The 24,079-nt window shown below is 38.0% G+C and overlaps 1 protein-coding gene across 10 annotated transcripts in view; it reads right to left on the bottom strand.

The window, feature by feature from the left end:
* Window positions 1-2,041: 2,041 nt before the first annotated feature.
* CLCA2 (chloride channel accessory 2) overlaps window positions 2,042-24,079 on the bottom strand; it is a 44,113-nt gene continuing 22,075 nt past the window's right edge. For 4 of the 10 annotated variants that reach the window (XM_042997722.1, XM_042997725.1, XM_042997723.1 and 1 more), the window contains 7 exons: window positions 23,682-23,859; window positions 22,711-22,817; window positions 20,477-20,701; window positions 17,430-17,700; window positions 13,943-14,113; window positions 10,139-10,372; window positions 2,043-2,697 (listed from right to left, as the gene is read on the bottom strand). In XM_042997722.1, coding sequence (XP_042853656.1) covers window positions 2,252-2,697; window positions 10,139-10,372; window positions 13,943-14,113; window positions 17,430-17,700; window positions 20,477-20,701; window positions 22,711-22,817; window positions 23,682-23,859 — 1,632 coding nt within the window. In that variant the 3' untranslated portion in view covers window positions 2,043-2,251. Of the gene's footprint in view, window positions 2,698-3,781; window positions 3,876-10,138; window positions 10,373-13,942; window positions 14,114-17,429; window positions 17,701-20,476; window positions 20,702-22,710; window positions 22,818-23,681; window positions 23,860-24,079 lie in introns of all 10 variants that reach the window. The other 6 variants (XM_042997727.1, XM_042997728.1, XM_042997729.1 and 3 more) reach the window with 3 other exon arrangements.

Genomic DNA, 24,079 nt, shown 5'->3' with positions numbered 1-24,079 from the left:
ATTTCAGCTACTCATGTTAACACCTTTAATCTATTTTGTTTTGCCTCTTTCAATTCACTAATTTTGGGAATAAAGTCCATTTATTGACTCCTGTACACACAAGATGGAAAAATAAACAAATCCGGTTCCTCAAAACCAGACTTGTTCTCTTGTTAACTGCTCTTAAAAGAGTTAAATATTTCTAGGCATAATCCTCACGATCTTCCCACACCTTCTTAAATACAGAGTAAAGGAGTAGTATAAGAATGGGGCTCTACTCCTATATACCTCTGCTGCTAATCTGCACAGTGCTCTCTTAACCCTTTATTTTCCTATCTGTAAAATGAGGAAAACACTTAAAGACTTAAAACCCACCATGCCCTATCTCAGCATTCTATATTTCCAGCTCATGGAAGCTACAGAGAAGAAAATCCCAGACTAGCAAGCATGATGGCAATAGAGGAAGAAGGGACTGACTGCCAAGTGGGGGCTTGAAGTCTGCATCTGGAAAACTTTAGGCACTATGAGATTTAGAACATTAACAGGTCACACGTGGGATGTAGTATGAACTGCAAGGAGGCAGCCTGGGTGAGAGATTTTCTGGCCATTTTACCCCTCAGCACTGCTTTGAGTCTCCGACTCAGGCTTTATGTGTTCTTTCTCTTTCTTCTTGTCCCAGTTACCCAGTTTTCTCCCCCCTTCTCCAGAACTTAATCTACTTTTCATTCTTAATTGGACCTGGTTATAAAATAGATCTATTCCATTTTATTGTTTGTATTTATTCAATAAATTTTTAAAGTTATTTAATATAGAAAGCAAATGATTCTACTGCTCAATAATCTTAAAACCATAAGGATATTAAAATTAGATGAAAGATTTTTATTTCCTTGTGACCTGTGTTTCTCTCTATTCACCTCTGACCCCCATAGGTAAATAACCTTTGATGGAGAAAGGATTCCTAGAGTCTTCTTTCTTTCTTTATTTTTAAATGTTTATTTATTTTGAGAGAAAGAGAGTGAGAGAGGGGCAGAGAGAGAAGGAGAGAGAGAATCTGAAGCAGGCTGTACTCTCAGTGTAGAGCCTGATGTGGGGCTCGAACTCACAAACCGTGAGATTATGGCTTGAGCTGTAGTCAGGTGCTTAAACAAGTGAGCTACCCAGGTGCCCCCGTAGAGTCTTCTTTAAACAAAAGATAGAATCAGTTAATCATTTCTAAAGGTCAGTATGCCCCCCCCACCCCATGGCCTCTTCTTTGCTTGAACTCAGATAAAACTGTGTAGACCATGTACGTATTAAAATAAGCTCAGAACTATGTCTCCTTCTTTACTTAAAGCCTTATGAGAGCTATAACCATTTTTTTTATTAAATAACACCCAAGGCAATAACTTGGAAAGCTGCTTTGATGAGAATAGAAACTTACACGCAATAAATTCAATAGACCTCTGTTATCAAATCTGTGTCAGGGGACAAGGATAATACCCACATGTTAATGTTAACTCTTACAGTGAACAAAGATATATCTGAGCATTAGCAGTGGGATTTGATCTTAGTATAGTTAACCAAATGGCAAGAAGTGAAGAACTTTACAACAGGGGCTTCATATATAAAATGCAGCTTGTAAGAGACTCTTAAAAACTGAGAACAAACTGAGGGTTGATGGGGGGTGGGAGGGAGGGGAGGGTGGGTGATGGGTATTGAGGAGGGCACCTGTGGGATGAGCACTGGGTGTTGTATGGAAACCAATTTGACAATAAATTTCATATATTGAAAAAAAATTAAAAAAAATTAAAATACCAACAGGAAAAAAAAATAAAATGCAGCTTGATCTTTAGTCATAAGTAAGCAACCTGTTCTGAAAAGATAAGGAATGAAAAATTAAGCAAAGTAACTGAACAATTGCTTCATATAGACAGTTATACCAAACTCCTTTTCTCTACTTGGGGCTATTTTTCCTCTACAATAAAACAAGCTTTTCTTGATTCTTTAGTTCAACTTTGCCCTTGCCTTTGCTTTTAAAGACATTACCTTGGTGACTAATTTTTATTATTTTGTCCATAGCCAAAGCTTAAGGGTTTCCTAATTTCCTTCAAAAATGAGTGTTATAAAATATTTTTTGGTGTCTGTTTAGCATATAAAAATCTGACCTGTATTATACAAAAACTCAAAGCATTTTTAATAGTTCTGATGTCAATTTGACTTTATTGGTATGTTTTTATAAAGTGCAAAGGCCATGGATCTTATATCTAAGAAGGAAGGCACTCTATACATTTGTTTATATTAATTTTGTTCCATTCTCTTTCTCGTCTGCTCTCTTTTTCCTGTTTAAAATATAATGTGTTACAGCTATAGTGAGGCAAATGATTCCTATTGAACTCACTGCTGTCAAAACTCCTTTCAATATAAGATGGTCTCTGGCAAGTACAGGAGCAGAATTTGGGGGAATAAACAGAGATACCTGGGCAATGTTAGATACAGCAGACTTTAAGGAGTTCTTATCTATTGCTCGTATTGCCACATAAATTCTGTGGCTTTCTTGTGTCTCTCCATCAGGTTGATGGTCAGGTCCATTTGTGAAAAGCTTTGGTGAGAATGTAAATATCTCCTTGGTGCCAGCTTGCTGAGGACTTAGTAGCTTTGATATATTCACTAGAATGGCATTGTTAAAGTCATCTTGAATTTTCTGTAAGCTTTGACTCATTCTTATTTCATAGCTGTTAGCTGAAATTAAAAAATATAAATAGAAAGGTTAAGTCACTTGGGTAAGTTATCTAGCTTATTATAAATGACTAACGAGAATAGGAAGAAAAAGTCAAAATACCTAGAAATAAACATAACAAAAGATTGTGTATGAACAAAACTTTAAAACACTATATAAGAACTCATATTGAAACCTAAGCAAGAGGAAAAGCTTATTATGTTTTTTGAATAGGAAGATTCAACGTAATAAAGATGTTATTTTTCCCTAAGTTATTTTGTAAATTTTACATGATTCTATTGAAAGTGCTTCTAGTTTCCATTTTAACAAGCTTATTGTAAAACTTGAACAGAAAATAAATAATCTGGGTTGGCCATATAAAGTCTAAAAAATAGCAGTGTGGAAGGACTAAACCTATATGATATAAAAACACTATAATATTTCTATAACTAAAGCCTACAGTTCTGGTACATGAATAAACTAATATCTAAAAGTAGGCCAAAATACAGCCAGGAATTTAGCATATGATAGACACAGAATTCAAATTAATGGGGGGGGGGAATACAAATTTCTTGATAAATGGTGTTGTGACAGTTGGGTACAATTTTGTAAAAAAATAAAATTGGATCCATATCACAAACCTTTTTTTCAGGATAAACTCCATAATTATCAAAAAGTTTGGAGTAAAAAATAAAAATATTAAGTATTTTGTAGGAAACAATAGGTAAATTCCAGTATGGTCTTGAAGTAGGAAAGGCCTTTCTAATTAAAACTCAAAATTCAGTATCCATAAACAAGAAATTGATAAATTTGAATACATAAAATGAAAAACTTCTACATGGGGAGTATCCTCTTAAGAAAAATATAAGCATAAATGTTAAGTGACAAAAGTATATGTTACTTAAGTCAATGGTAAAAGTTTAATTCTGAGTTCTGGTAATGGCTAAGTGGCTTCTATTAGACTAACTCTCCAGCAGATAGTGGGTATGAACTCTGAAGAAAGCAAAAAACAGAACAACAACACAAAGCCATTGAAGCACTGGATTCAGATAAAAATAGGCAGAAACAAGAGGAGTTATAATCCGTAAAAAAGAAAAAAAAGGAAACCAGAGTAGGAATGATCCATGTTTATGCAGCTTTTCCTCTGAAGGCACTTCCCTCTCCTGTACAGATAGCTGGATCTGAAAGCTACCTTCTGGATCTGGAAATCAGAGGACAGGGGAAGAGATTGCCAGAGGGGCTAAAAATTGAAGGAGCTGGAGAAGGACCAGCCCCAACTCTATATACTTTTGTCAAGTCATCGGGAGACGTCCAATTATTCATGTATGGGTGAAACATTAAGAACTCAAGAGACAAATAATAGCTAGAAGGCTGAAAAACTGAGCAGAGTTTTATATAGATATAAAGGTATAGATATAGATTTTGGAGTGTGAGTGTTGCCAAGTTAGAGGAGCTTATTAGCCCTTAAATATCCATTAAACACTGGAAGAGCCATGCTTTAAGAATAGAGATTGTGTGTGTGTTGGGGGGGGGGTGCCTGTGGCTCAGTTTTAAGCATCCCACTGGCCTATATCACGATTTCGCCATTCCCAAGTTCAAGCCCCGCATTGGGCTCTGAGCCTGGATCCTGTTTCAGATTCTGTGTCTCCCTCTCTCTGCCTCCTTCTCCACTCACCCTCTGTCTATTTCTCTCAGAAATAAACATTAAAAAAAATAGGAGATTAAGAGTGGATTGGACACAACAGAAAATAATCAGTAAGCTTGAAGACAAGTGCTTAGAAATCAAACTGTAGCACTCAGGAAAAAAAGAGAAAAACCAAACATAATCTCAATGATCTTTGTGACCCACTGTCCTATCCATTTAGTGTCGGTATTGTTATGTTATGTTATGTTATGTTATGTTATGTTATGTTATGTTATGTTAATATTATCCAAGAAAGAAAGAAGAAAAAGAATAGAACAAAATTTTTTTGAAAATATAATAGCTGAAAATATTCTAAATCTGCTCAGAAAGAATATTCCACAGATCCGAGAAACTCAGCAATCCCCAAAAAGAATATATATGGGAAAACACACTGAGACACATCATGGTCAGTCTATTCAACACCAAAGATAAAAATAATTTAAAATAGTCAAAGGGAAAAAAGACACTTTACACTTAGGAACATAATAGTAAGAATGATAGTTGCCTTCTCATAAGAAAAAAATTGAAAACAAGACAATGAAATGACCTATTTAAGTACTGAAAGAAAAATCTATTGCCCAAGAATCCTATATCTAGTGAAAATGTACTTTAAAAAATTAAGGTGAAATAAACACATTTTCATATAAATGAGTCCTGAGAGAATTTCACTCAAAGACCTGAGCAATAAGGGAAATGATGCTAGATAAAAATTCAGACCTACAGCAAGGAAGACGACTAGAAATGCTGACAATCTGGGTGACTAAAAAGGGTCAATTTCTCTCTTTAAAATTTCTTAAAAGTACAAGTGATTGTTTATAACAAAAACCATAGCAATGCATTTTGGGCTTTATAAAAATGTAGACATACGATAAATGCCAGCAAGACCGCAAAAGAGGACGGGAGGGTACACGGAATTATATTTTTGAAAGATTCTCACATTATATGTGAAATGGTAAACATTAATTCAAGGCAAACTGTGCTAAGTTAAGAAAACTGCATGTTATAGAACAGCCAAATTTGGAGTAGCTGAGGGCAGAAATTTAATTGTTTTGATGTTCCTTATATTATTTTGAGTTTTCAAACTGGAGTAAGATACACATAACATAAAATTTATCATCTTAACCATTTTTTATGTGTACAGGTCAGTACATTTTTACGTGTTACATTCACATTGCTGTGCTGTTTTGATTTTCAACCCACGTGAATGTATTACCAATTCAAAAATAAAATTAATAACAAAGAATCACTAGATGCAAAAAAGGAAACCACCTATAGTACTAACACTCTAATAAGATCATAATTCTTATCTGAAATGGCTAAAAATACATTTAACAATGGACAAATCAGCTCCAAACAAAGATTTTGTTCTAAGGAATGAAAACCATAGGACATTCCAAGTTTCAATTAAAAAATGAAAATTTTCTGATGGCTGTGTTTTGAACAGTTTCCAAATCTATACTACTTTTTAATAATGAGACTATTTCTATTTCCTGGATAGTAATTAAAGGAAAGCACCCTTAGAGAAGGTTGTAAAAACAAAATAGCCTCTATATTCAAATTTATCAATCAGCCAATTCCCTCTGGGAGCTGAGTTGGAGCACTGGAGCTGAGTTGCTCCCTGCTGCAGTTCAAATACAGGTGGACAGACATGGATAAGAAGCGAGGCTGACCATCTACTCCACAGTCACAGTGGAACATATCCATTGTTCCTATGTCTGTGGTTCTCTATGGAGAAAGCTCTCCACGAGGTTCTCCCAGAGTCTTCTCCTGGATAATGAAACAAGTAATATTTCATAAGCCTTAGCATTTACAAAGATTGTCCACATGTACAGCCCCCCTCTGTGAAATTTAAAATAAAAAGATGGGGAATCGGAGGTTAAATGTGACACGGTCAACAGTTAGAAAGTTGTATCGCTGGAACCAAATTCTTTCTTCTAACTCCAAATCCCATGCACTTTCTACCATGAGCACCTACTAAACTTTATGCAGGACAGCTGTGAAACTGCAAAGACTGAAAACAAACTCAGCCCATACATTCATGGAGAGGCTCCTTCTGTTTACGGTAGTTGTGTTGCCCCTGTCGCTGTGAGAAAGAGAAATCAGGCCACTTCTGCATCTTTGACCTCTTAGGTATGTATCTCTCTGGGTTTCATCTCTAACTCTGCTTTAACAGTATATTTTAGCCAATGAAAGTAGTTCTATGGCCTTGGGCAAGACACTTAAACTCTCACGTTCATTCCCTTACGTTTGAAACAAGAAGGTCAGATTAGCTTGTCTTTAATGTCCCTTCTGTCTCCAAAATGTTACAAAAGCTGGTATTTCCTAAGCAATTAATATGGACAAGGCACTATTTTAATCCCTCTTTGTGTTTTACCTCATTCAATTCTCAGCAATGCTCTGAGGTAGCTATTCTTACTATCTACTTTTGCAGATTAAAAATCAGAAAGTGAGAGAAATTAAGTAACTTGTCTCAGGTTACACAGGTAAAACATGCTGTGTCTGATTCTAGAACCCAGTACCTTAACACTATGCTACGCAGCCTCCCACTAGACTACACTCCTTCCTATTTCTTATTTCCCAGTAATTGTTCTTTTCCAGTTACTGAGGCTTACATCTTCATTAGCACCTTTACCAATAAATTCTTAGTATGGAAAGCTCTGGGCTTACACTGAGGACAGAGGAAGTTGAAGACTTGGTCCCATCTTTAGGGAGCTCTCTCTTCACTAGTGAGAACAATTCCTACTACCTCTCTTCATTTGACATCCAAGCTATCCCCTAAGGATTGTTTTAGGTTTCTTCTACTAAGTGTTCTTCCAGCTCAGAAGCATAACTGAGGGTTAGGGGAGGGTATAATGGGAAGAACAGTTGCTGTCACTGCAGCTTCCTCAGAAACAGCACATTTTTAACAATTTTTAAAGATAATGTGTTCAACAATGGTTATATAAGAACATGATGAAAAGATGTCTGAGGAAGAGTGTGCAGGTCAGGCTGTTAGGCATGTAGGGAATATAGTGCAGGGAAGTAGGCACAAGATTGGTGCTTTTTTTGTTGTCCAAAGGCTCTGCCCAGGCTCCTGGGATAAGAACCTGGCCTCTCCAAACCGTACAGATGGCATGGTGTTAAACTGTGTTTTTGACTATTTTTTCCCCTTAATATAAGATTATAAATTCTTGGGAGTGCAATGACCATCTTAAATTATGTTTATATAATGTTTAGCACTGTGCTGAGTATTAATAGTTACTTAGTAAATATATTTTCACTTCAATTTCTGGAAAGATATACAAAAGAAATTAACTTTATAGCAAAGATACGTCACATGCTTGGTGCTGAATTTTAACAAGTATTTTACCCCAGACTTATAATGAAAACCCAAGGAAGTAACCCGTTTCCATAATGCCTAGCCTGTATACATTCCCAGACATAATGGTGATCTGCTAATGTTTTATTTATAACATGTAATTGGTCATCGTTTTTAGGACATTGTGTATGGTGAAGAATGGGCACCTGGATATACACTGATATGCTTGTGCATATATTAGATATTCCTTTACTGCTAACAACGTTTTTAAGAATAGTCACATTTTTTATCATTGTTAACCAGAGACATACCCCCATTATTTCTAACTCTGGTCATAGACGTGAAGACAACGCCTTTCCAGACAATAATTTGGTGGGGGGGAGTCAATAAAAGCACATGTTTATGAATTAAATAGGAATCTACTTGCCAGTTGGTCTATTCAGTACTAACTGGTCAATTTTGCCATTGCTGAGCCACCGAATCCGTTATGACTGAGTGATTTCAGCAACTTAATACACATCCAGCCATCTCCCAACATATCTTTTGTGGTTTATGGTTTTGACATCATAATGAGCCAGATCTGCTTCAGTCATCCCTCTCATCAGTGAGGTTATGTGGAGATCTCTCTATTCCCTTGATTAATGCCCTTTGTGATACCAATTCTAACACCCCATATGGTTGTATTTCTTCTTTCCAAGCCATTAATAACCACCAATACCACACACTTTCTTTCCATTCTTTTAAAAAAATGTTTAAATGTTTTTTAAAATTTATTTTTGAGAGAGAGATAGAGCACAAGTAGGGGACAGGCAGAGAGAGATACACACAGAATCTGAAGCAGGCTTCAGGCTCTGAGATATCACAGAGCTCAATGCAAGGCTTGAACTCATGAACTGCAAGACCATGACCTGAGCCAAAGTGGGATGCTCAACCGACTGAGCCACCCAGGCACCCCTCTCTCTACTCTTTTAATTTAGTGGTGTAGTTGAAACTCCTGGGGCACCGAAAGAACAGTTCCCAGTAGGGATGGGAATTTGAGCTTTTGCCTCATGTAGCACACTGCATTTCTGAGGCAGTGAGGAAAGAGTGAGAACACTAGGTGGCAGGCACCACTCTTACCTTTAAATACAGATGGGAGTGTTTATGGCTACAGAAGACAACAGCAATGCAAACGAGGATCCCAGGAAACTTGGCATACTTTCTCTTCCCTTTCTGATTTTTATGTGTCACTTCATTTATTCTTTATGATAACTTATGAAATAAATATTTGTAGTCCTATTTTCCATATAAGGAAACTGAGGCCAATAGAGGTTAAGCAACTTGCCAAAGATCAAACAGCTAGACTTAAAGCCACAGAAGGAAGAATTTTTTTCCTGAGATGTGAGTTACAGCTTTTTCCTTTATACAAGGGGCATATCCATCCCAGAGTTTCAATCATTTCATATCTCCAATCTTTAAATTAAGTGAATTCTTAATTCAGAATATATTTTACTTCCTTCTCCTCTGGCAAGAAGAGACAGAGTTTGATAAAAGAATTAGAAGACAAAGCTACAATATTGATGTTCCTCAGTAGCACAAAATTATTTGTAATTGAGATGCTTTCTGGTGAATGTAGTAAATGGACAGAAAATTTTAAGCCAAAAAACAATGGCCCAAGTTGAAGCAAGACTGGCAAAGGCCCAAGGTGTTTACTGTTATTGACTGATAATGACAAAAACCTTTCAATAGAGAATGTTGGTTCCTATAGGAATCTCAATCAGAGGCAACAGGAAATAAACCATTTAATGTGTAATCAATGATAACCGTGTTTTGGTGATGGCAAAGATGTTTAGAAAGGCGATTCTTGCAGAAAAGTTATTATGTTGAGTTGCTATGAGGGTCAAGGAATGATGATGGAAGCCTGAAGGCTGGCGTAGGCCTTAGAAAAAGGAAAGTTAAGAAAGAAGTTCATCAATGTCCATCCAAACAAGGCTAGGAAAGGCCAAATAAGGGACCTGGTTCTAGTTTCCCTGATGAAAGTGAGGTTCAGAAATGGGGGCAGAAAATGCACCAAGTTTTGCATAACTTATGGGAATTATTCCCCTAACCTTGACTTGTAAATCTTCGAATTCATTATTCACTATCTAATCTTCAGAAAACTAAATAACTCCAGTATTTGGAAGTCCATGCTCTGTAAAGCAGGACCCATTTCTGTTGACTAGACTACTCTTGCATATGGTATTTATGTTTCCAATCAAGAGTTCTAGATGATGAGTGTCAGTTAGTTTACCAGAGCCTTCTCAATTCTGGGGAGCTGACAAGCTCTTGTCCCTAGACTCTCGTTCCATGTAATGCCTTATGAACAACTCAGAGCTTTTCATAACAACTCTCTGCAGTTCTGTCAGCTCTAAGCCCCCAAAGCATTTTTACCCAACTAACCCCTGGCATAGTTATTAGAAATTCTACCTCGTAGAGAAACAGATAGTGAAACCAAGAAGCCTACCCTGGCCCTGATCATAGTCTTCTCCAGGTGCTGTCCATGATAAAGTCACCTCCTCTTCCACTTTTACAGCTTCCAGGTCAATAATTTTGCATGGTGGAAACACGTCAGGATGGGGGTCAGCCGGAACTCCTAGCACGGAAAAGGAGCCCCCTGAACTTACTCGGCTAAAGCCCCACTTTTGCTCCTCCTCATGCCTGCCCACTGATTTTCTTGGGGCATTCATCTGAATGTTACCTGTGACCATGAAAAGAATGGCCAAAACAACAAATTAGAATCTCCTGAATAGCTTGGTTTTGAGAGATTATTGAGAGACATTTTAAAACCTTTTTTTTCTTTAATACATCTTTAGAATAACTGAGTTTATTTATTCTATAATTCATTCATTCATTCATTCATCCATCCATCCATCCATCCATCCACCCATCCTTCCATTCACTAAATAAGTATATTGAGGGTATATGCTGTGCCAGTAATCACAGACAAAACAGTATCTCAAGACTATAAAACAGAATTTATAGTCATACTAATACAACCATGTTTATAACTTGTGATAAATGTAGGAAGGAAAAAAGGCAGGGTGCTGTGAAGAAAAATAACACAGGTATGTAATTTATAGTGTTATCAAGGAAGTAACATTTAAAAGTATCATAAAGGGTGAGTAGGAGTCAGTCAGGCAAAGAGCAGAGGTAATAATATCTTAGGCAAAGGGAACAGGTTGTGTAAAACTCTGAGGTACTAAAGAACTTTGCAAATAAGAAAAAATTAAAGCAAGGAGGAGAATAGTTTGAGATAAGACAGGAGAGAGAAGCTCACGTAGGCAGGCCACTGTAATGATTTTAGAGTTTAACTATGGGGAAGCAAGGCAGTGACATGGTCACATTTACTCTCGAACAGGTTACTCTAGCTGCCTTCATTGGAGAATGGGTTCTAATGCAACAATCAGCGGGCCCTTTAGATAGCCACTACAATAGTCCAGACGGGGAGGATGGCAGGTTGGGCTGGGTGACAGCAGTGGGGAGGAGGGCAGAAGTAGGCAGTTTGAGATGTAATTAGGAGATAAATCAATAAAAGCTGGTGCTGGATTTGAATATGGAGTCGTACAGGAAAGGAAGTTGGTGGAAAAAAGAAAAAGAAAAAGAAACAGCTCCCAGGTTTCTAAAATATGCAACTTCAGAGGAAAAGCAGGCTAAAGAGAAGGAGATTAAACATGTAAGTTACAAGGTTTGTGATTCCTCTAAAACATCTAATTAAAGATGACAAGGAGCCAGTTAGATATGTATTTTAAGCTCAAAAAAGAGGTTTTATCTAGATTTAATAATTTTGAACTTGTGAATTTGGAAGATATAGGCATATAGATATTATTAAAGCCATATGGATTAATGAAGTTACCTAATAAAAATGTCAACTATAGTGTTAAATAGCATTTATTGACTGCCTGGCTCACTACGTGCCAAGTACTTATTTAAGTACCTTGTGTGGATCGACTATTAAATTTTCCTATCACCACTACAAGGAGGGTACAATTATTACCCCTCTTTTTCAAGATGATGAAACAGAAGTACACAGAAACTAAGTAACTTGCCCCAAATCACAAAGCTAGTAAATGAAGGAGCGAGGTTCCAAACCCAGGCAGTGTGGCTACAGGTGATAGGGTAAGAAGGTTAGGCCTGAGCTCTGAAAATTGCCAACAGTTAGAGGCTTGGTAGAAAAGGAGGAACTGGGAAAGGAGCCCAACAAAAAAATTCCAGAGAATAAGAGGTGATCATAGAAACCAGTATATGACGAAGGAGAAATCAGTCAGCTGTGGCAGACACTGCTAAGGTCAGATAAAATGAGGACTGAAATGCGTTCGTTGGCTTTAACAGCAGTGCGGCCGTTGGTGGCTGGGGCCAGAGCACTTCCAGTGGAGTGATTTGGGTGGAAGTCAGACTGCGATGAATAGAAAGTGGTAAATTAAAGGTGAGAAAGTGCAGATGGCAGAATTAGACTAATGTCAAGGATGTAGATGACAGGGAGGTAGACAGAATCTGAAGGGAGACCAGTTAAAATAGATGTAATAAATCATGCTTGAATGTGGTTCAGAGGGGCCAGAAGAGTGGGACCGTGCAAAAGTGAGCTCACAAGGCCTCTGGATGGGCAGGCTAGATGGGATCCAGAGCAGAAGCCAGCAGAGACACTGGTCTTTGGAGAGGAGAAGAAGGATGCAGACATTACTGTGTCTGGAGATTTAGTGGTGTGAAAATAGAGCAGCTCCCTTTTTTTAAGTTTATTTATTTACTTTGAGGGACAGAGGGGGCTGAAGGGGCAGAGAGAGAGAGGGAGAGAGAGGGAATTAGAAGCAGGCTCCACACGGCATCAACACGGAGCCCAATGCAGGGCTCGAACTCACGAACCGTGAGATCATGACCTGAGCAGAAATTAAGAGTCAGATGTTTAACCAACTGAGCCACCCAGGCGGCGTGAGCAGCTCCCACACCACACACGAGGTGTGTGCTCCAGGTGATCATCTAAAAGTGATGTGATAAATGTTATGTTTGGTAGGAATGCTTAGGGAAACCTACCTTTTTCTTTCTATGCTGCTAAGGGCATCTCCAAGATACACAGATAGAAGCACAGTTGTATATTACTTTTCTAATCTCTATACACTAGATGCTAATATGTGTGTGTATCCTTTAAACTCACAGGTTTCAGAAAGATAGCAGACCAGACAGTAGCCTTCAAGCTCCTCAGTAGGAATGTGGCCTTATTCTACTTGTTCTCCCAAGTTCCTAGTTCCTGTCACCTAGTAAGCCTTCAAAAATGTTCAGTGTATAAATGAAAGAGGGAATATTTATTTACAAGTAAGGTATTATAGCTACATATGAAATCATATCTATGAAGTAAAACCACGTTACCTTGCAATTTGATTTACATTGGTTTCAAAGTAACCCAAAATAAATATATGAGAGAGTAAATTATATTTTAGACATCACTAAAATTATCAGGAGATGCAAATTCACTGGAGCACCTTGATTATTTTCTACTTAAAGAACAAAAATATAGAATCATGTGTCCAAATGATTAATTATTGCTGATAAAATACATTAAAATTAAGCAAAAAGATTCTGCAGTTTTGGAAATAAGAATGTTTAAAAATGTTTTCTGAGATTGTTTAAGATGATTATAGCATATTTTTGTTTGTCTGTTATACTTTAACCACTGCTTCCCTTCAGGAACTATAATAATGGTGTTAAGAAAGGATGTGTATCTTTTACTTATTTGGTGATTTTATCTTGAAGGAAGACAGGACATTTTCAGGAATAACTCAGTTGTCTGTAACATCCAAATCCATATTTATTCAGGAATTCATTTTTGGTGTGGATCGTCTGGGCCATTTTTTTTTTTCTTTCAACTGCTAATAACTTTTGCCTTTTTTTTTTTTTCCTGAAACCTCTATAAAGGAGATACAGGAGCTGTAACTGAGATAAAACACAATAAATCTCTATCTGTTAGTAATTCTGGTGAAACAGCCACAAGAAAGAGGCCAAACTAATGGCTGCAATGAAGACATAAAAATATCTGTAGGAATTATCTATTGCCTTCCTGTTATCCACTATCAAGAATCACTGAGAAGTGAAGAGATGGCCAACAAATTATGCATTGACGGACGCATAAAGAGTTTTGAAATTCCAACTCTCTCTTTCCGTCACTCCCCTCTCTCTCTCTCTAATACACACACACACACACACACACACACACACACACACACCAGAGATGTATACATTAAACGAGGTTTATTCAAACACCAGTGCTGATGATTCTTACCATTTGCTATGTAACCTGGTACGTACATAGCACGATTCCCGGGAACAGAGTGGGCTAGGCCACTTTTGTTGGAGGAGTAACTGACATGCACTTTCAAGCTGTAGCTACCATTTACAGCAAAGGAGAAAAAGTACCTCGAGTAAATTCCATCATTTTTTATAATATCAGCACCTGCATATATATAAAAAAAAAAGCTCAATGTCAACACTGTCATCATAGTTGATTACTAATATTTAATTAAAATAAATATGCTTTAAAATAAAAAATAGGCTTTACTCCCCTGGTTCTTCCCATTTTAGCTTATACTGTCGTGGTTCTAGTTACTTTTAATATTAAAATCCAGTGGCTCCTTAATTTCTCCCTGTGATTCCTAAACCTCTGAAAAATTATTCTCTAAAGGTGAATGGACCCTATTTCAGTGCTAATAAAACATTTAATTATCAACTTTAGAGCTCTCCTTATCGTTATAAATAATACTAGTTTTTCATGGAAACCAAGCATATTCTTTTTGTTTATGAGAGAGACCCTTTTGAGATAAAAGCTATTCTGTTCCTAGGAAATAAATAGAGATGCTCATATACACATTTCATAAAATTGCAAGGGGTTTATGAACATCCTGCAGCCCTCATTGGGGAAAAAAATTCTGGTAGTTGATTAAGTTGTGTGAAATTATTTAATTTTCTCATTACAGGGTACATGGAACTGTTCTAGATTCTAAGGGGCTTGCTGACTTGGAGGTTGACAGGCTTTGTTTCTGTCCACTGTGCTTTGCTTTAGGAGGCATTCTGAAAGCTTGGCCAGTGCTAGGTTTCTTTCCTTTTACGCTGATCCTTAGAGAGCAGTTCATGTCCAAACCAAGTCCGTGACTGAATAGGGGAGGCAGGAAGCCTGGGAGAGTTAGACTACAGGGTAGCAGTGGACGGCAGAGCTCAGCCCAAGTGCAAAACACATTCACTCTTCACGTGCAGATGACCACCCTGGGCAAATGGCTTGTCCTATCCTAGAGTCAGTTCATACCACATACTCCACTTTGGACCCTAGCCCTGTATCACCCCTGCAGTGTTCCTGAATCCCCACTGTGGAGGCAGGGCTGCTCCTTAGCATGAGAAAAGTAGGAGTATATTTAATTAAAATACAAAGTGCTAAGCAACTTATTATCATAGTAGGTTTAGAAAATTTTCTTTTTATTTTAGAGAGAGAGGGAGAGGGAGCACAAGTGGAGCAGAGGGGCAGATGGAGAGAGAGAGAGAGAGAGAGAGAGAGAGAGAGAGAATCTTAAAGCAGTCTCCATGTGTAGTGTGGAGCCCTATGCGGGGCTTGATCCAATGACCATGGTATCATGACCTGAGCCAAAATCAGGAGTTGGACATTCAACTGACTGAGCCACTCAGGCATCCTGGAAATTTTTTTTGTCTATTGGGAAGAAATGAAATCTTGGTATTTAGTGGTTTACTGAGGAATCAGGTCTACCTTTGTTAAGAAATGATAAAGGAAAATCTTTCTGCCACAGTTACCACCCCCACCTCCCTTAATCCCTGAGTCAGAAAGAAATGGGAAAGAACACTAGCTCAGGTGTCATGGGACTTGATTTTGAGGTCTGGATCTGCCACTCAGTAGCTATGAAACAACCTCTCTGAGCCTCAATTTTCTCATCTGTAAAACAGGGACAACTCATCTCACAGGGCTGTTGTGTTGAGTATTTCAGAGTATTCATGAGAAAGTACATTTTAAATTGTAAAGAATTTCATCAGTATACATTTTTATTATTGTTCATTAATTTGGAAGCAGGTAAATACTGCTTCCATTATAAAAAGAAGTGTTAGCTATGTACGTGTGTTTTAAGTATTGGGTTTAAAAAAAAAACCTAAATTTACCTAAAATGCCTAAGAAATACTCTCCATTGTTTCTTTCATTAGAGCATAAATGTAGACAACAAATAAATGAAATGGTTCCAGGGAATAAATACAAAAGTTGTTGAGCTGACGTAGGTGATCTTTCCAAAGAGTACAGGAACTATTCTCCAGGCCAGCCCACAGACTGAAGCAAAGGAGAAGTGTTCTGCAAAGTGCATTTTTGGACTATATACAAAAGCTAAAAGGTGTGGCCATGGATAAGCAATCAGAGCATGAGAAGCTCATTTGGATCCATTCCAACAGGCAAAATGAGAGGACTTCTCTGGTGTCCCTCTGAGATAGGCTTGAATTGAAATCTTTCAAAGGAACTTTTGTTTCATAAATGTCATACAAGTTTGCCATGGCAGGATGCTAATGTGTTGCCAAACCTAAGATTCTTGAAAAAGAATGTATCTTTGAAACACCGGAGAGCAGGAGTATGGTTTTATTAGTAGATCAAACACTTGGAGCTGTCAACATAGACTTCGAGGTAAATTCTCATTCTGAGGAAAATTCTTATTCTTTAGGGAAAGAACAGAACAGGAAAGATAAAACAACAAAGGAGTTTGTTTTTAAAAGTCAAAAAGAGTCCAGGTGCTGCTCTTTCCTGGCCTGATGCTGTGCGGTCTGTGATGTATGATGATGAGGCTCTGAACGCCATGTGCAGAATGAGTGCTTGAAGTCGGGTTTTGTTTTCTTTTACTTTGTTTTCCCAGTGGTTGGTAGGAGAATCTGTGGTGTGATTCCACTACGCTTGCTGGCCTGGTGGTCTCATGAGCAAATCGCACATGCAAACACACTGGCTCTGCCCTCCTATCAACCCTGCTATTTGGCTAAAGAATAGTCTAGGGTTATCTCCTGGGTCACAAGTTCCAATTTCCAATTTTCTCTTTATAGCTGGGTCTGAGGAGACTACTACTGCATCTCACTTCGTGGGTTTTCATTTGTTATTTTAATTTTCTGATCCTATTATTTCAGTGACTAATACAGCTGGTGAATCTTAGAGGAATACGGGAATTGCCACAAGGACGTATAAGCCTGTTCTGTGTGACCTCATTGTGTTACCAGTGTCACTGGCCAACCAAAAGCCAAGACCTAGGTGTCAAGCTACTTCCTCCCACCCTTTTGCTCACCCCACAGCCACACCAAGGACCCTCAAGAGGACTCTTCCCAAGTTCACATTCTCTTTCCTTGTGCAGATGTGACCTGCAGCTACTCAGTATGTCAGTGATTCTCTGAGGACTTGAGACCCTCAAAAGATTGGATGAGGGGCGCCTGGCTGGCTCAGTCGGTTAAGCATCCAACTTTAGCTCAGGTCATGATCTCGTGGTTTGTGGGTTCGAGCCCCATGTCGTGCTCTGTGCCGTCAGCCTGCTTCAGATCCTGTGTCTCTTTCTCTCTGCCCCTCACCCTCTCTCACACTTTGTCTCTCTCCCTCTCTCTCTCTCAAAAGTAAATAAACATTAAAAAAATTTAAAAGATTGGATGGGAAAAATAATTGAAGGAATTTTACAGATAAGCTTAAGATCGATACTGCAGCACCCTGGCACAACACCTCTTGAGAACACGAAAAATGACAAGACATTGCCTGTTACCTGCTCCATCGTCAAAAAGTTTCAGCACAACAGGATCTGCAGTCTCTGGCTCAATTGTAGCCGTTACAGTGGCATTAAGAATGGGATAAATCCCCTTTCTTACATTTGCGTAAATCATCACAGGGTGGGGAAACTGGGGGCTGTCTCTTTCCACAAAGACTTCCACAGTGGCAGGGGGCATGGCTGAGCTGGAGGCGCGAGAGGTCACCGTCACCTTCAAGGCTTGAAGAGAATGGTGGGTATTGTTCAGTGTGTAGGTCCAGAGCCCAGGCTGCAAAACAAAGCTTTTTTGTTTTGTCAAGTGTGAAGAAAAAAAAAAAAATAAAACATCCCTCAGTTTTAAAGCATGAGCCTAAGCTTCTAGGGTTTTACTCCTTGTTTTGTTGATGTTGCATTTTTTAAAGGAATTACAAACAAATGTAGGAAAAATGATATTGGTGAGGGTATTACAATTCACCATTTACATGGCTTTCACAGCACAACCCACTTTTATCGTTAGGTAACTCTTCAGGGAATGTTACCATGAACTTATTTGTTGGGAGGACACATTTTGATTCATACTTTTAGAAGATAATGATGAGTGTCCAGCCTGAAGTATTTTGCAAATATTAATTTGAGCCCCTTCACCCAAAAGAAATTTCAATGTTTTTATTCCTTTTCTACAATTGAGAAAATTACAGCAAATTAAGTAAACAATTATGATTTATGTGAACGCCTGGATTTAAAAAGCGATAGCATCCTTCCTTCCCTCCATGTCCCTCAACCCCCACCCCCAATATACAGAAATCTTAAGCAACAAAACCCACATACACTATTAGAGACCAAGAAAAAGAGCAATATTTTTAATAAGTCAGGATCCTACAACGTCTGTGTTAATTTATAGAAATATTGCTAAATACCATTCTAAGAAATTCTAAATACCATTGCTAAGAAATTTATTCTTTGGATGAGATTATACATGAATGTTTTCTTTTTCCTCATTCTTGCTGTTACATCTTATTAAACCCTGGACATAACAGGAGTAATGAAGTAGAGCTTGAGGGAAAAGAGAGAAAGCAAGGGGTTAACTTGTGACTCAGTGTGGAAAGTTAAGGTATCACCACACCCTACCCAGCCTTCTTCACTGGAATTCATGTGCGTGGCCATTTTCTTGTGAAGTCATGATTCGCAATAATTTTTTTTTTTTGTAATCATAACATTAGTAATAGACATCTAGCACAGATCTCTGTATCAAAAACTTCTCTTTGGGTGTAATATGTGTTTTGCTACAGGGCCCCTAAGAGGTCAGGCAAAGGGAGCAAAAAGTAGGTAAAGTGTTCTTGGCCCTTGTACAAAGAATATGATGTAAAAAGAACGCGATGAGTCGGGAGAAAAGTAAGGAGGAGCAGAGCAGAGGATGTTTGGCAAGAGGGTTAAGAAATAAGCTTGGGCAACAGTCAGAATGTCAATGGCCTGATATGTAATAGTAACCACATGGATTTTATCCTGAGACCACCAATGAGTTTTGAACAGGAGACAAGGTTTGGTCAGATGTATGCTTCAGAACAATCACCGGGGTAGAGGTGAAACCCAGAGGCAGGGAAGCCACAGCACAGGTTTCCACAGTGACCTGGGAGCAGGAAGGGCCAAGGATGCTAAGGACTGCACTCAGGCAGTGCAAGAGTGGGCCTGAGCAATCCCCAGCCTACTTGGACCCTTTAGTGGTTCCCTTTACCTTTAGGGTTTAGGTTCTTCTTGCCTTTCCTGGCATACAGAGCCCTTGCTGACATAGCTTCTGTTTATGTGTTTAGCCTCATCACTTCCTCTCTTTCCTGCCCCTAAATCTCCACCCTACATGCTGCTGTATAGTTCATCCATGTTGACCTACTCTTCTATGAAGAGTTATAGAATTATAACTCTTTAATTATAATTTAATTATAATAAAATAGAATTATTTTTTCTGAGCCTTTCTATGTGCTCTTTCCTCTGCCCAGAATGTCGTTGACACCTCTGGCCCCTTTATTCTCCATATTTCCGTTTTGATGTTTTTACTTCCAGGAGGCCGTTACCTTCCCCAGAAGTCTGTGCATCCCTCCTGGATGCTCTGAGTACCCTGTTCTTATTCCTATCATGGTGTTTTATTGTAAAGCACCTAGAACAAGATCCATCACACAGCAGATATTCAAAAATGTATGTATTGCATATATTCATATTATAAATTCTAGCTAGATTTTTCCCCAAGCCTATAGATAACTATGTCTATGTGAACTTTATAAAGAAGAAAGTAAGCAAAAAGAAATTATTTATACTGCATACATATTAATATCTACTGTTGAAGAGAGAAGACTTTGGTATCCATTATTTAAATTTTTAAAAAATTTTAATGTTTATTCATCTTTGAGAGAGAGAAAAAGGGAGAGAGAGAGAGAGACAGAGAGGGTGAGCACGAGTGGGGGAGGGGCAGAGAAAGAGGGAGACACAGAATCTGAAGCAGGCTCCAGGCTCTGAGCTGTCAGCACTGAGCCCGATGCAGGGCTTAAACTCACAGACAGTGAGATCAAACCTGAGCCAAACCCGAGTCTGTGAACTCAGGGACCTCAGCCAAAGTCAGACGCTTAATTGACTGAGCCACCCAGGTGCCCCTCCATTATTTAAAGTTTTGAACAAACCTTGTTTTTTTCTCTTAAATTAAAAAAAAAAATTTTTGTTTATTTATTTTTGAGAGAGAGAGAGAGACAGAGTGCAAGAAGGGGAGGGGCAGAGAGGGGGAGACACAGAATAGGCTCCAGGCTCTGAGCTGTCAGCACAGAGCCCGATGCGGGGCTCAAACTCACAAACCATAAGATCATGACCTGAACTGAAGTTGGACGCTTAACCGACTGAGCCACCCAGGCACCCCTTTTTCTCTTAAATTTTTAACATTCACAAAATGCCTTTGTATAAAGTAAAATTGTGATGTATCAGAATAGCATTTCTTTACATAATGCATTTAATTAATTATGTGATTCAGTTGAAAGTCATGTGCTTGACCAAATGTTGTCATTATGAACAAAGCTCACAGCATCTACCTCAGCAGTTCCAGGAATGCAGAGGCGAGCAGTCCGCAGAGCTGGGTTAGTGATAAAATCACTTGTGTAGTATTTTCTTCCATTAGGATCAACTAATGCAATTTCAGGGGGACCACTGGTCTGCCATGTGACAAGAAAGGTAGTGTCATTGCCCACACTGTTATCCACAGTCACTGTGTTTTTCAGTTGATGGTGAGGTTTAACATTTTCACCCGTACTTTCAAGCTGTTCAAGAGAATACAAATATACATGAAAGTTTCTAGTGGTAGGCATAAACATCCCATCTTTTTCTTTACTTCCAGGACAAACAAAAATACATTGGCAAAAATAAAAATTACTAAATTCTGACAGGTACTGTATTTATATAAATCACTTTTCACAAAATACCTCGCCAGTGCAAAATATTGCATATTATAGAAGTACGGAAGATATAAAATATTGTCATAGTTAATACAAATGTCTCTTCATTTTTTTTTACCAATTGATTTTAGCTGTTCCCAGACTGTCTGTTATCCAAGTCAACATTAGCTTCAGATCAGCAATTAACAGGCTTTAAAAATTTTTTGTTTGTGAACGTGCTTCAGTGGTTTAATTTATATATTATCTCTCCAGATACTTTTATATATTTTAATAAGAAATAAAACGCTGAGTTTCAGGGAGCTTGGGTACATTAGAAGAATTATTTAGCCATCTGCAATAAGCCACGTGAACACGTGTGTGTGTGTGTGTGTGTGTGTGCGCGCGCATGTAGGTGCACACATGCAACACTTACAGAGTACATACAAGTGATGGCACTGAGCTAAATGCTTTACATATATTACTTCACTTAATCCTTTTGAAAATGCTTTAAGGTGACTACTGCTGTTAGCCACATTTCAGAGATGAGACAGAGCCTTAGAGAAGTAACATGTGCAGTGTCACATACAAGGAGGTGACACGGGAATAGAGCCCAGGCCAGCAGACACCAAGAGACCCTACGTTGAATCACTGTGTATCCACAACACACACAAGCGTAAAAATAACTTTGGACATTTTTATTTATTAAATAAATACACTAAGTAATGCTCTGCAATATTGCTCAAACTCAGAAAGCATAAAAAATTCACTGGTGGATGACAGCAAAGACACTGTGGATTATTTGTTCAAATCCATCTTATAAGTATTTGTAGACTGCTGACTACTGGGGCACATTCTGTGCCCTGGGCCTGAGCTGCTGAAGGGGATATAGTTTCTGTCCATAATCTAGTGGGGCTAATGACATACGCTGGGGAGAGGTGGCCACGTTTGAGAACATAAGGCAAATTTCAGCCATATGAATAATATTTTGTTAAATTTTTGAAAACATTTTTAAACGCTTGTTTTTATTTCATAGCATTAAAGAAGAAGTCACAGGGTAGGAAGATTATTCAGAAGAGCCAAATGTAATCTAATTTATAAATACATGTTCTCATTTATGATTCCCCTTTTTTTCACTTCTAATGATAAAATTGTGGCTATTGTCTTTGCTGTGTACATATAATCTTCATGTTAAATATTTTCTAAGAATAATTTAACTGACTTCATTGCTCACATCAAGTCATTAACTTGGCAGGTTAACTTACCATCTGTGAGGAAACAGCAGATGCAATTTTGTTCAAACCCTCAGTTATGTTCAAAATATCTTTAAAGTACTTAGAAAAAACTTGGCCCTTTTAAATGGCTTGATTAGAGGAAGCCTTTGTGAGCAAAGTCAAGTAAATTGCAGTAGTCGAAGAAATATTTAAATTTGTTTAGAATTTAATGAAATAGTTGATGTTTTTAACACAAGGGAGGAGCTTCAAAGAAGTTTTTAAAAAAGCAAAAAAAAAAAAAGTAAAATGGATTTTGATTGATGGAAAGTTATTATAGAACTAAACCTAAGAAACAGTTTCTTATTTGTCATCTTGGTCTTACCTCTACACCCCCCCCCAACCCCACCCCATCCCCATTTTGAGCTACTAGGAAGGAGCAAGTTCTGCTTACAGACTTTAAAAGGCCAAGGTAGCAATTTTCAGGAAATTACTACTAGGGTTGAGAAAAACAGGCATCAGGTAACAATGAATCCTGGCTCTGGTGACACCAAGAAGCTCTTTTAAAAGCCTTCTGTGCAAGAATTGTTACATATTCCAATAAGGTTAATGAGTGAGTTAACACAGTTCATTTGTTTTCCTTGCTTCCTTCTCCCTGTCCCCCAGCCCCATTGAGGAAATTCTGACCTGAATACGTTGTTGAAAAATGTCTCCGGTTCCAGAGGGGATTCTACTGAAAGCATCAATCATGCTATTGGAGTTTGATTTATCTGGAACAAAGAACTTTACACCTCCTGAAATACATGATTGGGATGTTAACCATTAAAATGTGTAAAATAAAACAAAAAATAATATGTGAGGTTTTTTGCAACAACCTTTCCCATGTGAGAGGCTTAGTTTTGGGGAAGGAGGTGTAGCACTTGGCTGGCATTGCATGGCATCCTGCCAGCCACATGGTGAGCAGCAGAGGTGAGTAGTTTTGTGTGTTCTGTTCACGGCTGTAATGTCAAGATCTACACCTCTGTCTGGTACTTGATAGAAACTCAATGAATATTGTTTGAATAGTCTTATAATGAAGGTGATTCCTAGACACTCTAGGTTCATTGCTATCTGCAGTGCTATACGTTTACACTTATGCTTACATTCTGAAAACATTGTTTTCAAAAATAATTCAATAAAAACCTGACTTTTAATTTGTAAGTCAGCAATACTCATTTTTATTGGCTATAAGGACTATAAGATAAAATTATTCCATGCCTCATTTAGAACAAAAAAAAAATATGGATCTTACAATTTGGTATGTGTCCTTATCATGAAAGTTAGTGCGTTTAATCTTAAATATATTTTTAGCTCTGTGATTATACATGCTCAGATTAGTTTAACAAAAAATTATAAAAATTATATTTTCATTGGATGTATATGATTGGCACCTTCTAAGGAAAATCTTTAAAGGTCAACAAAATTTTGGCAGATTTTAGCAATGATTTTTGTGTTGTTTTCCTTAAGATAGCTGTTTCTATTTGTCTTTTTCCAATTAAGCCACACATTCTATTGTCATAATATGAGCTTTATGGGTGGGAGTATTCAAGTTAAAAGGCTTTGAATATTCAATTTAAAAGGAAATGCTCTAAAACATAAGTGTTTACAAATATATTTACCTGTATGATGTGATAATTCCTCCAGGTTTTCGACCGCAGATGAGCCCAGGGCAATGGAATGAATGGTTGAACCACTGCTGAGCACAGTAAGTAAGCAATTGCCAATGTGCTCATCACCTCCACTGGTCACTAATATCATCACAGAGCCATGGGCTTTTCCATTCAGTTTTTCAACCACCTGAACGTAGAGTATCAGTCATTTGGAAGGAAATGTAATTCAAGTTGCCATTGAATGGAAGAATTCACTAATTCCAAATTCCCATCAGCAAGGCATATGCCTCTTTGAGATCCTCTGTGGCTTGCTGCACTCCAAGCCCATCCCCATTCCGTCCTCAACTCACCTCATCAAAGGACTTGTCACTGTACATGCCATTGCTGGATTGCTTGTACAGAGAGAC

Source organism: Panthera tigris, chromosome C1 (assembly GCF_018350195.1).
Source record: "Panthera tigris isolate Pti1 chromosome C1, P.tigris_Pti1_mat1.1, whole genome shotgun sequence".
In the NCBI taxonomy this organism is placed as follows: Eukaryota; Metazoa; Chordata; class Mammalia; order Carnivora; family Felidae; genus Panthera; species Panthera tigris.
The sequence above is the reverse complement of the archived record's forward strand: the minus strand, read 5'-3'. Positions and strand labels throughout refer to the sequence as shown.